The 16612-nt window shown below is 37.8% G+C and overlaps 1 protein-coding gene across 6 annotated transcripts in view; it reads left to right on the top strand.

The window, feature by feature from the left end:
• Window positions 1-16612, top strand: part of DDX6 (DEAD-box helicase 6) — a 34366-nt gene that overhangs the window by 13346 nt on the left and 4408 nt on the right. For 5 of the 6 annotated variants that reach the window (XM_067751223.1, XM_067751222.1, XM_067751221.1 and 2 more), the window contains exons 5-13: window positions 4440-4569; window positions 5481-5627; window positions 6757-6851; window positions 8593-8715; window positions 9194-9322; window positions 10742-10858; window positions 14018-14081; window positions 14889-14990; window positions 15472-15678. In XM_067751223.1, coding sequence (XP_067607324.1) covers window positions 4440-4569; window positions 5481-5627; window positions 6757-6851; window positions 8593-8715; window positions 9194-9322; window positions 10742-10858; window positions 14018-14081; window positions 14889-14990; window positions 15472-15647 — 1083 coding nt within the window. In that variant the 3' untranslated portion in view covers window positions 15648-15678. The remainder of the gene's footprint in view (window positions 1-4439; window positions 4570-5480; window positions 5628-6756; window positions 6852-8592; window positions 8716-9193; window positions 9323-10741; window positions 10859-14017; window positions 14082-14888; window positions 14991-15471; window positions 15679-16612) is intronic. The other variant, XM_067751226.1, reaches the window with a different exon arrangement.

The raw sequence follows: 16612 nt of genomic DNA, 5'->3' as shown, positions 1-16612 counted from the left end.
AAGTGGCAGAATCAGACCTTAAGGTCATTTAAGGTTAAGGTTTCTGTTTTTTGTGTTGTTTTTTTGGGTTTTGATGGGTTTTGTTTTTGTTTTTGGTTGTTTTGTTTTTGGTGGCCTTAGGGTATAAATCACACAATTCACACATTTTAAGTATACAATTCATTGTTTTTTAGTATATTCACAGTTGTGCAGTCACACAACTAAAACAGTCAATTTTAGAATATTTTCATCACCCCAAAAAGAAACTTTAGTAATCACCCTTCATCTTCCCCTAGCTCTAAGCAACCACTAATCTACTTTCTGTCTGTATGGATTGGCTTATTCTGGACAATTTCATGTAAATGGAACCATACAATATATGCTCTTTTTTGACTGGCTTTTTTGACCATGTGACTAGCATGTGTTTAGGGCTCATCCATATTGTAGCATGTATCAGTACTCCATTCCTTTTTATTGTTGAATAATATTCCACTGTATAGCTATACCACATTGGTTTATCCATTCTTCAGTTGTAGGGTTGTTTCCACTGTTAGCTGTTATGAATAATGCTCCTTTGAACACTGGTGTACGAATTTTTGTGTGGAGGTATTTTCATTTCTCTTGGGTATATACCTAGGAGTAGAATTGCTGGTTCAAATGGTAACTCTTTAACTTTTTGAGGAACTGCCAGACTGTTTTCCAAAATGGCTGTACATTGTACTTAGTGGTATATGAGGTACCAATTTCTCTGTTTGCAAACCGAAGTTCAAATCCTGGTTCTAGCATTTCTTGCTTTGTGACCTTCAGTAAAACAGTCTGAGGATCCATCTGTCAGTTGTAAAACAAAACGTACCTAACTTGAAAGGATATAATTAACATTAAGTATCTAAGCATAGTGTCCATCTCAGTAAGTTTTTAAAAATTATTTAGCTTCCTTCCTCCTTCCTCTTCTCCCTGGCTGCTCCCCATGACTTCCTCTTGGGTTTCAAAGCTGTGTGAGTTGGACTTGAATTCTCTTGCTTCATATTACTTAATCTTCCCAGGAAACAGTAGTAAGAGACGGTGTGGATATACTGGATCTCCTGACTGCTAATCATAATGATCACCATATGAGATGAAATACAGTGCATCTTAACTTACAGATTAGCTTACTTTGTTAAAGTCCTGTCCTTAAACAGTTTCTGTAGAGCATAAGTCCTGTCAGAGTAGAGGAATAGAAGTCAGTGAATGGCCTTTAAGTCAAAAGATAAACCCCAAATAGGAATTAGGATACCCCCAATCTAATTCTGCCCTGTCTTACTTCATTCAGAAGTCTTATCTTTTTTTTTTTTTATTATTAATTTTTATTGGAGTATGGTTGCTTTACAATGTTTTGTTAGCCTCCACTGCACAACAAAATGAATCAGCCGTACGCATACAGGTATCCCCTCCCTTTTGGACTTCCCTCCCATTTCGGTTACCACAGTGCATTAGGTAGAGTTCCCTGTGGTATACAGTACGTTCCCATCAGTTGTCTATTTTGTACGTAGTTTCAATAATGTATATGTGTCAATTCCAGTCCCTCCCTCCCTACCCCTTTCCCCCTGTGTATCCATACATTTGTTCTCTACGTCCAAATCTCTTTCTGCTTTGCAAATAAGATCATGTATACCATTTTCTAGATTCCATATATACACGTTATTATATGACATTTGCTTTTCTCTTTCTGACTTCACTCTGTAGGACTCTCAGTTCATCCGTGTCTCTACAAATGACCCAATTTCGTTCCTTTTTATGGCTGAGTAATATTCCATTGTATATATGTACCACATCTTCCTTTTCCTTTTTTTTTTTTTTTTTTTTTGCGGTACGCGGGCCTCTCACTGTTGTGGCCTCTCCCGTTGCGGAGCCCGGGCTCCAGACGCGCAGGCTCAGCGGCCATGGCTCACGGGCCCAGCCGCTCCGCAGCATGTGGGATCTTCCCGGACCGGGGCACGAACCCATGTCCCCTGCATCGGCAGGCGAACTCTCAACCACTGCCCCGCCAGGGAAGCCCATGTACCACATCTTCTTTATCCATTCCTCTGTTGATGGACATTTAGATTGCTTCCATGACCTGACTGTTGTCAATAGTGCTGCTGTGAACATTGGGGTGCATGTGTTTTTTTTTAATTATGGTTTTCTCTGGGTATATGCCCAGTAGTGGGATTGTTGGGTCATATTGTAGTTCTATTTTTAGTTTTCTAAGGAACCTCCATACGGTTCTCCATAGTGGCTGTATAAATTTATATTCCCACCAACAGTGTATGAGGGTTCCTTTTTCTCCACACACTCTCCAGCATTTATTGTTTGTAGATTTTTTGATGATGGCCATTCTGACCGGTGTGAGGTGATACCTCATTGTAGTTTTGGTTTGCATTTCTCTAATAGTGATGTTGAGCATCCTTTCATGTGTTTGTTGGCCATGTGTATGTCTTCTTTGGAGAAATGTGTATTTAGGTCTTCTGCCCATTTTTGGATTGGGTTGTCTTTTTGATATTGAGCTGTGTGAGCTGCTTGTATATTTTGGAGATTAATCTTTGTCAGTTGCTTCATTTGCAAATATTTTCTCCCATTCTGAGGGCTGTCTTTTCGTCTTGTTTATGGTTTCCAGAAGTCTTATCCTTTTAAAGAACCTGATTCAGGAAGTCACTGGGAGACTACCTAGCTTTTTTTTCTGCTGTAGAACTGAGTAGTATGCAGGTAGCCTGTTTAAAAACCATAGAAGAGAATGAACTCATGGGGATAACGGGCCTTCAGGACAACAAAAGATTAATAGAGTTGACTCAAAGTAGGAGGGAAGAGATCAAGACCAAAGGGTCAAAACCAAGGTTTTCTTCTTTGACCTGCTTTACCATACATAATAAGCAGACTGTTTAATGCTGGCTGTAGGAACAAGGTAATAGAGTATTATGACTGGATCATTTTCACAGTTGTTCTGGCAGCTGTGTTAGTTATTCTGACCATATGGAACCCATCTGACCCCTGTGATTGGGGTTCTAGAATAAGAGTCATGGTGGGAAATGAAAGTCATGATGCTTATGATTTAGATATTTCTCCAGTAACGGTGTGGGTTTTTTTTTGGTTTTTATGGCTGCGTTGGGCCTTTGTTGCTGTGCGCAGGCTTTCTCTAGTTGCGGTGAGCGGGGGCTGCTCTTCATTGCGGTGTGCAGGCTTCTCATTGCAGTGGCTTCTCCTGTTGCGGAGCCTGGGCTCTAGGCGCATGGGCTTCAGTAGTTGTGGCACGAGGGCTCAGTAGTTGGGGCTCAGTAGTTGTGGCACGAGGGCTCAGTAGTTGGGGCTCATGGACTCTAGAGCGCAGGCTCAGTAGTTGGGGCACACAGGCTTGGTTGCTCCGAGGCACGTGGGATCTTCCCGGCCCAGGGCTTGAACCCGTGTTCCCTGCATTAGCAGGCGGATTCCTAACCACGGTGCCACCAGGGAAGTCCTTCAGTAACAGTTTTAAAGTGCTAGAGATACTTTTTTTGGTCATTAGCTCAAGCATAGAAAGAGCTAATTATTTTAGTGATTGTGAATCTCGTTTCCTAATTTATTTTCCTAATTTTCTAGTTTTAGAAATTAAAATGTTTAGTTTTAGAAATCGAAATGTTCTGCTTCCTCTCTGTTTATACCTGTTTTACTTTTTAAATTTCTCTCCATATATGTGTATTTAATATTTAGTAATCGTTAGGAATCCTTTGCTATTGTCTAGGAAATTTGTCCTAATAAGAAATACTATCTTCTTCAAAACACATATGACCAACTAAGCCAAATATGAAAATGAGAAGTCAGCCTTGGTAATGTGACCATGGATCAAGATAACTGGAATAGAGTTGAGACTCCAGTTGAGCACATCTCAGGACGGAAGTTGACTGTGAGACAGACATTGGACATTATGTAATACGATTTTTAAAAAAATCAAATAGGACCCGAGGTTAAACTTTTCCAGCTGATTCCTGTTTTGTGTAGGGATAAATTGTCCAACTTACAATTTTTCATTGTGGTCAAGTTGGTTTACTAGTCTCAGAATATCTTATTACAGTCTTTCCTTTGAATATTGTTTGTGCTGTCTTTTCCTCCAGTTTTTAATTGTGAAATGTCCTTTGCTTTTTTTCCTCTATGTATTCATGATGTTAGCCCAAGTTACTCGTCTTGGTTGTTGATGCTCAGCTTCCTTAGACAACACATTTGCACATGCAGACTTACATATACAGTTTTTTTATTACTTGAGTATGTATTTTATAAGCAGCTCTGGTAAATGTCAGTTGATACTGATGGTGATGTGGACTGTTCCTGCTAATTTATTTGGTCTCTACTTATTCTTGTAAAATGCTTCAAAATAATACCAAAGAGCTATGTATACTTTCAGTGTGTTTTAGAGAAGAATTTGCTTATGTACTGTTTTTATTCACAAGTAATTTGCATTGTCTTATCTCTTCTAGGAGGAGAGCATTCCCATTGCTTTATCTGGTAGGGATATTTTAGCTAGAGCAAAAAACGGAACAGGCAAGAGCGGTGCCTACCTCATTCCCTTACTTGAACGGCTAGACCTGAAGAAGGACAATATACAAGGTTAGTTGTTTGTTTAAACTGTAAATGGCGATTTAAATCTTGGAGCGATTACCATCTTTTTTTTAGTCAGAACTTAAATAATCTGGAATTCGTATTTATCCTTTTCACGGTTTTTGGCCTGGTTGTCTTGTAAAAATGATTCCTAACTTTTTTTAAAGAGATTTTCTAGTTTTCAAAGTTCTTTTACATATTACACAGCTATGACAACATTCCAGTGAGATAGGCAAAATAAGATTATCGTCCTATAGATAGATAGGAAAAGCTAAGATCTTGAGAAGTTAAATTATCTGACATAGATACTTACAAACTATGGAACTGAAATGTTTCTTGTGACAGCTGTGTGTCTGCAGAGTTCCTTGTAGAAACATGAACTTTTTCTCTTTAAAGCCTTGTGGTTTGGGGATTTTAAGAGGTTAGGCAGTAAGGAAGAAACAAATTTCCATAACTGTACCCAGAGTAAGCTAATAGAGCTAAGTTTTCATCTCTGAAGCTTTTTCTTAAATTTTCAGCTGTTTTTTCCTCCAGCTTTCTTGATCTATAATTATTATTTCTGCCCTCTCTCTGTTACTTACTTTCATATGATGTAAATAGAACTGGGTGGCAAGAGTTTCTTATTTGGGTATTTTGACTAGTGAATCTCTTACTAAAATATTAATGAACTTTGGGCTAATAATTGACAACTCAAAGAACCCTTTAAGGGTTTGTAAATAAGAAGAGTACAGGAATTGTATAGCATTGTTACTGAGGAATAGTCTAAATCTGGAACACTATAATAGGTTCTCTTTTTTTTTTTTTTAGGAAATTTATTCATTTGAGTGTCTTAATTACAAGGGGAAATATTTCTGTAGCTTCTTAAACTCTTAATATATGCTGTTTTTTTTCTGTTTTCTCTGTTATTTGTTATTTTCCAGCAATGGTGATTGTTCCCACTAGAGAACTTGCTCTACAGGTCAGTCAAATTTGCATCCAGGTCAGCAAACACATGGGAGGGGCTAAAGTGATGGCAACCACAGGAGGAACCAATTTACGGGATGACATAATGAGGCTTGATGATACAGGTAGGAAATGATTGATGTAAGGTGGCTGGCTCGCTGTAATTCCACACACAGGTGTTTCCTTTCAGTAACTTATTAAAATTGTTTTTTAAATTAATAAGGAACAAACATTGCAATATAAAAATGAATAAAGGAAATGACCATTTCATTCAAGCAAAAAAAAAATTGTTTTAGTAATAGAAAGAATATTCAGCCTTACTAATTTTTTAAATTGTACATAAAAACAGTAAAGTGATATTGTACCTGTCTGATTGACAAGGTTAATTCAGATTGGCAAGGCTAATTAGTAACCAGTAATGTGAGTTTGTGGAGAAGTTGGCTGTCTTGCAACATGGGCGTATAAGTTGATATAATCTCTGTGGTGGGCAATTTGGCATTATATTTCAAAATTATAAATGTATATTTTTAAGAATCTTTTTTTGAAGAAATAACTGGACAAATGCAAGGTTGTTTACTACAGCATGGTTTGTAGTACTGAAAAACTTGGAGCAACCTGAATGTCAAGGGAGTTTGGCTAAAATACATTGGATATAGTCTGAAGGGAATTCTACACGGCCATTAAAGAGTGAAGCTGACCTGTATTCATTTTTTAATGAAGAGTTCTCCATGGTACATTATTTAGTGAACAAAGAAAACAGCAAGAATGAAATCCACTTATATAAAATTATACATAGAATTTTAGTCAAAATTTTACATATGATTATCATTTAATTAGTTTAATTATTATATTCTTTGTGCTGTCCTGTTATTTAAAATGATTATTTTATTTGATCCTTATTACAGTCTTCGGAAGACCCTTGATCTAGATTAAAGGCAAACTACTGTATCAGAAGCTTGGCATACCTTTTGTTTTTCCTTGGGGGTTGCCCCAAGACAAGGAAGTATGCCCCTTATTTGGAGCAGGTGATTTGGGAAGTTGTAGCCCCACCCCCATGTAGCACTGAAACTAACAGGTATTCTCTAGCCAACCAAAGATGAAATGGAAATCCATATTCTAAAACACATCTGTGCCTCTTTGTATTATTCCTGCCTCTACAGCAGTATTTCTGATAAAATATATGATATAAACCTTTACTATATCCTTTTTGCCCCAACTAAAATTAACGAAAATATGTTTTCTAATCTTGTGTAGTGCATGTCGTGATAGCTACCCCTGGGAGAATCCTGGATCTTATCAAGAAAGGAGTAGCAAAAGTTGATCATGTCCAGATGATAGTATTGGATGAGGTAATGTCTCTTCATTTGGAAATATACTATTCTGTACTACTCTGGCTTTGTTCATAACTGCCAGTGAATGAAGCATAACCTCTTTGTGTTTATGCGCTTTTATTTGTTTTGTTTTTTTTTTAATATTTGGCTGCATTGGGTCTTCGTTGCTGCACGCAGGCTTTCTCTAGTTGTGGCAAGCGGGGGCTACTCTTTGTTGCGGTGGGTTGGCTTCTCTTGTTGCAGAACACAGGCTCTAGACACACGGGCTTCAGTCGTTGTAGCACGCAGGTGCAGTAATTGTGGCTTGCAGGCTCAGTAGTTGTGGCACGTGGGCTTAGTTGCTCTGTGGCACGTGGGATCTTCCCGGACTAGGGTTCAAACCCATGTCCCCTGCATTGGCAGGTGAATTCTTAATCACTCTGCCACCAGGGAAGTCCCTATGACCTTTTAATAAATGCATGACTCTTGTCGGTTCAAAGTAATTTGCTTACAAAACATGTTTTACCCTTTAAAAACAATAGATGATAGGAATTTATAGGACTAAATCAGCCTTGTGTCTTTTTCTTAGTAAAGCGAGGTTTTTATTTTTCAGTGAGAGAAGTTGTTGAATAATCTCAAAGCCAAGTTCATTCAAAGTCTCTTTCCATTCTGTGATTCATCTTAAGAAGCATGTAATGTCTCTAACCCCTCATTTAACATACAGCTTTGTATTGTTTGTTTTTTCGTCCCTGTCATAATGTGTTATCTCACCAGGTTATAAGTGCCTTTTAAGAACTTATTCAGCTCTGCATCCTTAGGACCTAGCAGTGTTTTATACATATAAGAAACCAGTGTTGATGTTTTTAAAGTTATTTTCCTGTTTGGTCTGTGTTTTAGATTACTAGAGCAGTTTCGTCATGATCTATTCAGAACAGGTTTTTATCTTTGAGTAATGAGAGCACATTTATTAGTTACTGCATGCTAGCACTAAGTGCTTTACGTGTTTTTTCATGTAATTTTTGCAAGAATCCTATAAGATAGGTATCCTATAAAGTAGTTACTACAGTAAGAAGACATCTTAATTTTTAAATTGTGGAAACTAAAATAGTGGTTAAGAAACCTCCCAACATAGCTGATAAGGAGACAAGTTTTTTTTTTTTTTTTAATTTATTTATTTATGGCTGTGTTGGGTCTTCATTTCTGTGCGAGGGCTTTCTCCTGTTGTGGCAAGCAGGGGCCACTCTTCATCGCGGTGCACGGGCGTCTCATTATCGTGGCCTCTCTTGTTGCGGAGCACAGGCTCCAGACGCGCAGGCTCAGTAGTTGTGGCTCACGGGCCTAATTGCTCCGCGGCATGTGGGATCTTCCCAGACCGGGCTCGAACCCGTGTCCCCTGCATTGGCAGGCAGACTCTCAACCACTGCGCCACCAGGGAAGCCCAGGAGACAAGTTTTAAACCCAGGTAGTTTGACTCTGTAGCCTGTACTTTTAACCACTATACTATAATGTCTCTGTAATGGAAGTCACATTAAAATTTTGTTATGGGAACAAAGATTATTTCTGTCTGGGACTTTTTTTCCTTGGAGGATGAGTATTACAGACTTTTCCCCTTCTGAATCACTGGTAACGTGTCTTGGTGCCTTTGGACTGCGCAGTGTTGCAGAGGACTTACTGTTTACAACCAGGAGCATTCCATGAACTTGCTGGATGATGCCTTATTAACCAAAGACCTTAGACATTATTTCATTGTGTTTAAGATTGTCTTCTCTTTGTACTACAGGCAGATAAGTTGCTGTCACAGGATTTTGTGCAGATAATGGAGGATATTATTCTCACGCTACCTAAAAACAGACAGATTTTATTATATTCTGCTACTTTCCCTCTTAGTGTACAGAAGTTCATGGTGAGTATAAACCTGTACTTGGAAGCAGTACTATTCTGTTGTCCATGAGTATATCTTTATCCATAATTACATCTTACTACTAGTCTTTATTACACTGATTTCAAGTTTGGGGCTTTTTCTTCAGCTGATCAATTAAGGTTTGTTGTGCATAAATTAACTGATTTTTTTAAGATACAAAAGTAATTTGATTCTTATTTGTTCACTTAGCTTTTGGTGTCAGACTGACATAGCCATTGGTTCTAGATAAATTGATTACAGCATAATTCTATATTTAAAGTACAAAATAGTAACTTAGCTGTATATCTGAATGTTATATCTCCCATTTTATGGTAATTTACTTCTTCCATGACAGATAATAACGTTTTAAAGAGGGCTCCATTCTTTAAGAGTTTGTCAGGCAGAAATGTATGAGGATATATTCTGAGTTTAAGAAATAGACTCTGCTTTCATTTAAATATGAGACTCTTCTTTTTTTCAGAATTCCCATTTGCAGAAACCCTATGAGATTAACCTGATGGAGGAACTAACTTTGAAGGGAGTAACCCAGTACTACGCATATGTAACTGAGCGCCAAAAAGTACACTGCCTCAACACACTTTTCTCCAGGGTAAGTCTGTTAGGCTTCAGCGGCTGAATGTTGTCCGTTACTTACTACTTAACCTCAGTAAAACAAACAGTTGTATCAGTTTTCTCACCATTTTCTTTTTCTTTCTTTCTTTTTTTTTTTAAATACTTATTTATTTGGCTGCGCCGGGTCTTAGTTGTGGCATGCAGGATCTTTTAAGTTGCAGCATGTGGGCTCTTAGTTGCAGCATGCGGGATCTAGTTCCCTGACCAGGGATCAAACGCGGGCACCCTGCACTGGGAGCACGGAGTCTTAACCACTGGACCACCAGGGAAGTCCCTCTCAGCATTTTCAGTGTAAAAAAAATTCCTTAGTTTTTCCTAAAGGTAGTTTGTGTTGTTGATCTGAAGCTGATACTGTATGATTGTCAAGTCACAGGCACTTCTAATTTGATTCTAAAATAATTTGACCTTAATTACAGATAATCCTCATTATTCTCAGTAATTATAATTGTTCCGTTGTAGGCAGATTCTGTTTTTGCAAATTTGCCAAAATTTCCTTGTCACCCCAAAGTCAGTACTCAGGTGCTCTTGACGTCATTTGCAGACATACGTGAAAAATTTGAGACCTTGTGCGGTTTCCCCCTGCTTTCTTGTTTCAGCTCATACTATAAATGAGCACCCTTTTCACCGTCTATTTAGTGCCACATTTCCCACATTTCTGTGCTTTTCTGTTGATTTCACTCTTTTAAATGGCCCCTAGGCATAGTGCAGAAGTGTTGTCCAGCGCTCCTAAGTACAAGAAGACTGATGTGCCTTGCAGAGATAATGTATTAGATAAACTTCATAAAGGCATGAGTTACAGAACTGTGGGCCATGAGTAAATAAGGTGTCTTTAAACAGTAACACTGTTTAAACCAAATTCCTTGGTGGTCCAGTGGTTAGGACTCCGCGCCTCCACTGCAGAGGGCATGGGTTCAATCCCTGGTCAGGGAACTAGGATCCTGCAAGCTGTGTGGCAGGGCCAAAAAAAATAAAATCAGTAACACACATAAAACAAGGTTATCTGTTGGCCCGTTGATGAAGAAGTTAAGTGTTCCTCACAGGAACCTAACCCTGTATTTCCCCTGGAAGCAGTGGTCCTATATTCAGTAATTCAGTGTTTCCAGTAACTGTATAGAACATAACTACCTCAAGTAATGAGAATTGTGTTTTACTCCTGTTGGCAATTATGCAGCCCTTATGAAAAATACTCTGCTACAATAAAACTTACTCTACAATAAAAATTATCTTCAACTGCTATGTAAATGAAATAGTACTTAAAATTTTTACAGTTTTGCATCTCTCTTATATTATGAGATTCTGAGTCTTAGGTGATATTTTCAAGATTTGGCAAAGTTAATGAAGGTTTTTGTTTTCCTTCCTTACGTCATCTTTTGTTTTGTTTTCCCCCTGTGCTCAGCTTCAGATAAACCAGTCGATCATTTTCTGTAACTCCTCTCAGAGAGTTGAATTGCTAGCCAAGAAGATTTCTCAACTGGGTTATTCTTGCTTCTATATCCATGCTAAAATGAGGCAGGTGAGTATAAAACTTGAACTTGTATAGATTTTTTTAAAAACCTTTTTCTTAGTATTTCTTGGATTTTGTTTTGTTTTAATGCTCTTCCAAATGCCGTGAGTTTAAGAATAAATTATTCCTTAGCAGGCAAAGGACCATTCATTTTAACCTCTCTGAGGTTAGGTTTTCTAACTACAAACAGGGTTAATAGTACACATTCTTACCTCACAAGGTTGTCAGGAAGATTGAGATTATGTATGAATGAGTAGTTTGTAAGTTGCCAAGCATAATAGAAATGTGAGATTTTATTCCCTTCCTTCCCCATATTCTTAGATTTGGGCTAGTATTTAATACAGTAATCACTAGCCACAGGTGGCAATTTAAAAGAGTTAAAATTTAAATAAATAAGTGAAAATTAAACAATATTTAAAATTTAGATTCAGTACAATCCCTGTCAAACTACCAATGGCATTTTTCACAGAACTAGAACAAAAAATTTCACAATTTGTATGGAAACACAAAAGACCCCGAATAGCCAAAGCAATCTTGAGAAAGAAAAACTGAGCTGGAGGAATCAGGCTCCCTGACTTCAGACTATACTGCAAAGCTACAGTAATCAAGACAGTATGGGACTGGCACAAAAACAGAAATATAGATCAATGGAGCAGTATAGAAAGCCCACAGATAAACCCACTCACATATGGTCACCTTATCTTTGATAAAGGAGGCAAGAATATACAGTGGAGAAAAGACAGCCTCCTCAATGAGTGATGCTGGGAAAACTGGACAGCTACATGTAAAAGAATGAAATTAGAACACTTCCTAACACCGTACACAAAAATAAACTCAAAATGGATTAAAGACCTAAATGTAAGGCCAGACACTATAAAATTCTTAGAGGAAAACATAGGCAGAACACTCTATGACATAAATCACAGCAAGATCCTTTTTGACCCACCTCCTAGAGAAATGGAAATAAAAATAAATAAATGGGATCTAATGAAACTTAAAAGCTTTTGCACAGCAAAGGGAACCATAAAGAAGATGAAAAGACAACCCTCAGAATGGGAGAAAATATTTGCAAACGAAGGAACTGACAAAGGATTAATCTCCAAAATATACAAGCAGCTCATGCAGCTCAATAGCAAAAAACACGAAAACCCAATCCAAAAATGGGCAGAAGACCTAAATAGACATTTCTCCAAAGAAGTAATACAGATGGTCAACAACACATGAAAGGATGCTCAACATCACTTATCATTAGAGAAATGCAAACCAAAACCACAATGAGGTATCACCTCACACCAGTCAGAATGACCATCATCAAAAAATCTGCAAACAATAAATGCTGGAGAGGGTGTGGAGAAAAGGAACCCTCTTGCACTGTTGGTGGGAATTTAAATGGATACAGCCACTATGGAGAACAGTGTAGAGGTTCCTTAAGAAACTAAAAATAGAAGTACCATATGACCCAGCAATCCTACTACTGGGTATATACCGTGAGGAAACCATAATTCAAAAAGAATCATGCACCACAGTGTTCATTGCAGCACTATTTACAATATCCGGGAGATGGAAGCACCCTAAGTGTCCATCAACAGGTGAATGGATAAAGAAGATGTGGCACATATATACAATGGAATATTACTCAGCCATAAAAAGAAACGGAATTGAGTTATTTGTAGTGAGGTGGATGGACTGAGAGTCTGTCATACAGAGTGAAGTAAGTCAGAAAGAGAAAAATACCGTATGCTAACACATATATATGGAATCTAAAAGAAAAAAAAATGATTCTGGAGAACCTAGGGGCAGGACAGGAATAAAGACCTAGACGTAGAGAATGGACTCTAGGACATGGGGAGGGCGAAGGGTAAGCTGAGATGAAATGAGGGAGTAGCACTGACATATACACTACCAAATGTAAAATAGATAGCTAGTGGGAAACAGCCACCTAGCACAGGGAGATCAGCTTGTGCTTTGTGACCACCTAGAGGGGTGGGATAGGGAGGGTGGGAGGGAGATGCAAGAGGGAGGGGATATGTAAAGCAATTATACTCCAATAAAGATGTTAAAAAAATAAAATTTAGTTCTTCAGTCACACCACGTTTGAAGTGCCGTATTACATGTGACTAGCAGTCACAGTTTTGGAAAGTACAGATACAGAACATTTCCATCATTGCAGAAGGTTCTGATTTTTCTGTGTACCTCCTCAGGTACATCTGTTTTTACTATTTGCCTGTAGAAAAGGATGCAGTCTATATTTCAGAACTTAATTCAACAGAAAATAAATTCAAAACTATAACAAGACAACATTTTGTGTTTGTGCTGACGTTGTGAAATTTCATAAGAAAGCAGTTTCTGTAGGCTAACGGGTTAAGAACTTAATCAACTCACATATGGTTTTCAAAGAAGCTTAGTGTCATGGATCAGATACCTTCTTGTAGGCCCCTAATATTAAAATTGTCACAGGAAATGAATGTATTAAATTGAAGACAATATTTCAGAATGGAAGAACATTGTGTTGAAAAAATGTTTACCAGATGCTAGATTTATTGCTTTTGCTAGAGTCAGTGTATGTTTTCATTCTTGTTTTTTAATTGGAAAGTAGTTATTTTTAGCTTTTGTATATAATAACTGAAAAGGTAAATAGTAGATGTTTTGGTCAAGCCAAACTTTTGGCATCTTCTGTTTGAAATATTTTAGAAGTATGGTGAAAATTATCACTAAAAATCCACTCCAGCAAAAAAGAAAAATACCTTTTTTTTTGCGGTACGCGGGCCTCTCCGGTTGCGGAGCACAGGCTTAGCGGCCATGGCTCACGGGCCCAGCCGCTCTGCAGCATGTGGGATCCTCCCCGACCGGGGCACGAACCCGCATCCCCTGCATCGGCTGGTGGACTCTCAACCACTGCGCCACCAGGGAAGCCCGAAAAATACCTTTAAGAATTGAGATAATAAGCAGCATATACATATGTATTCATATTTATTCCCATGGGAAACTAGTTTATGGTTAATTATTTTCACCTTTTGTTTTTAATTTATGTGTATTGAATTTGGCTCCTTTCTCATTCATGTAAAAAATAATTTGGGTATAAAGAACTTTGGGTAGGAGAAAAAAATCATGGCAGTTTGGGGGCTTGTGTGAGTTTTAATCAAATCAAATGCGTTACTTTGTTCCTAGGAACATCGGAATCGTGTATTTCATGATTTCCGAAATGGCTTATGCCGCAATCTTGTTTGCACTGGTAAGTATTTTGTTTCGTTTACACATAGTTTTGTATTGTTTTTGTTTTGTTTTGCGGTACGCGGGCCTCTCACTGTTGTGGCCTCTCCCATCGCGGAGCACAGGCTCTGGACGCGCAGGCTCAGCGGCCATGGCTCACGGGCCCAGCCGCTCCGTGGCATGTGGGATCTTCCCGTACCAAGGCACGAACCCTTGTCCCCTGCATCGGCAGGCAGACTCTCAACCACTGCGCCACCAGGGAAGCCCCCTACCTGTATTTTTCAAAGTCTAAATTAGCATAATAATTGTGGGACTAGAAAAGAATTAGAAGGGATAGCCTTGGATATTAGCTTACCTCAGGCCTCTTATAAATCATTTAGCAGAAGGGGATGAATGAATTCTAAACAAAGCATAAATAATTACTGCTAGAGGATTATGTCTTTTTAGAAGTATTCTACGTTACACAACAAAATTTTTAAAAATAATTTTCTCTGTTAACCTTGGATTAAATACTCAAAAATAGACTGAAGAAAATTACACTCCTGAGACTCATTTATGAGTATATAGCTTATCAGTCATCCTTGATTTGCACAGTCACCTTAGACCATTTTTTTAAAACTTTGTTACAGGACTGGGAAAAGGTAACTTGTTGAGCAGAAAGCTGCTTATGGTAATGTGCATGACAGATAATGCCAGTAATTTGCAAATGCTTTTGAATTACTGATGAAGTGAATGAAGCTTAGGTTACATTAGAAATACATGTTAAAGAGTATTATGGCACCAAATTGAAGGATATAATGGAGTTTTGTGTTTTTGGTTTTTTTTTAAGATTTGTTTACCCGAGGTATTGATATACAAGCTGTGAATGTGGTAATAAACTTTGACTTCCCAAAGCTGGCAGAGACCTATCTCCATCGTATTGGAAGATCAGGTGAGGAAAAGGAAGGAGATGTTCTTTGTGGAGGTTGTTTGAGAAGTTTAATCACTAAATTTTGTTCCTTTGTAGAGTGTGGTAGCAGTTAGAACAGTGAATTAAAACTAATTTAGTTGTTTGATATATCAAATTAATTTCCAACTCTTCCAGAACACTTATTTTAAAAAGTTAAAATAACTTTATGCTTAATTTAAGATTCACAAATGAGAAGCTCACTTCTCTAACTGTACTATTTAGTATGTATATTCTGGCAATTTTTGACAGAAATGAGCACCCGTTTTTTCATTTGGCAAAGGTAAAATAGCAGTGCTACTTGAGGCTGTGAAACCTGACGTTGTAACGTGTGTGTGAGTTCATATACTCAGAAGGGCACCGAACCAAAACATACATCCTGTATGGATTTGCCACTTATAGACTAGTGCTTGCACATTGATTCCCATGTTTAACTGTTTCATTAATTAAAATTGGTTTTTGTTAGGTCGCTTTGGTCATCTTGGCTTAGCCATCAACTTGATCACATATGATGATCGCTTCAACCTGAAAAGTATTGAGGAGCAGCTGGGAACAGAAATCAAACCTATCCCGAGTAACATTGACAAGAGCCTGTATGTGGCAGAATACCACAGCGAGCCTGTAGAAGATGAGAAACCTTAACAAGCATGTGTGTACCCGACAAAATAGCAAAGTGAGCATAATGTTTAAAGAAGGGAAATCAAGGTCCTCTTTCCTGGGGGAAAGTTGATGTTCCACGATATATAATTAGCAGTAAAGGATGAAATACCTCTTGGCATAAATGACAGTAAACAGGAAGTATCTTGAAGTTGTAGTTGTGATCTTATTGGCGAATCTATAAATGCGGTTCACTTGAATATAGTCTTCCTAAGTAATGTAGTACGTGAGCAGTACTTAAGACAAATTCAGACTTCTAAAATAATGGAAACAAAAAAGAATCTTAGCGATTTTGAATATGAAAATATTTTTGCTCTTTATCACTCGGTCATCTCTGTTAGTGTTCACTCTTAATTTCTAATGGGAACCTTAATAAATTATGTTAAATTACCTGTAAAATTTTATTGCTAAAGGTGTAATCAGGTTATGATGATAACTGTCTTATTTTAAATGCCCACTCTGGTTTCCTGCAGATGGTTTCTCATCTTTTGGTGACTGTTGGGCTCTGGTAGAAATGCTTAAAACAAGGCTTAACATAGGGAAAAACCCCTAAAACAGCCTACATTCCTCTAAGGAAACTGATTTAATTTGAGAGCTGTTAGTTTCCAAATCAGCAGTGAACATTCTACCTGTTACTATTTTTAGGTTTTTCAAATTACTCTCTTCACTTTAACCTTTTTATCCTAATTTAAATGTCAAACACAAAACCCTTGGACAAATATAAAACTAGCCCATGTTTGCTAATACATTGGTAGGCTGTTGAGTTCATGTACGGTTTAAAAAAAATTTTTTTTTTTTAATTGTCATAGAGACTGCTGCCTGTTACCAGAACTTTGAGGGTTTCATTCTGTCTCTGGGATACATAGCAGAAATTCCTTAATCCTGAGTGAATTCTATAGTAGGCAGACAGGCTCAGTAGAAGCTGTTATAGAGAGCAGTGGGATGGGGAT

Source organism: Pseudorca crassidens, chromosome 9 (assembly GCF_039906515.1).
Source record: "Pseudorca crassidens isolate mPseCra1 chromosome 9, mPseCra1.hap1, whole genome shotgun sequence".
In the NCBI taxonomy this organism is placed as follows: domain Eukaryota; kingdom Metazoa; phylum Chordata; class Mammalia; order Artiodactyla; family Delphinidae; genus Pseudorca; species Pseudorca crassidens.
The sequence above is the reverse complement of the archived record's forward strand: the minus strand, read 5'-3'. Positions and strand labels throughout refer to the sequence as shown.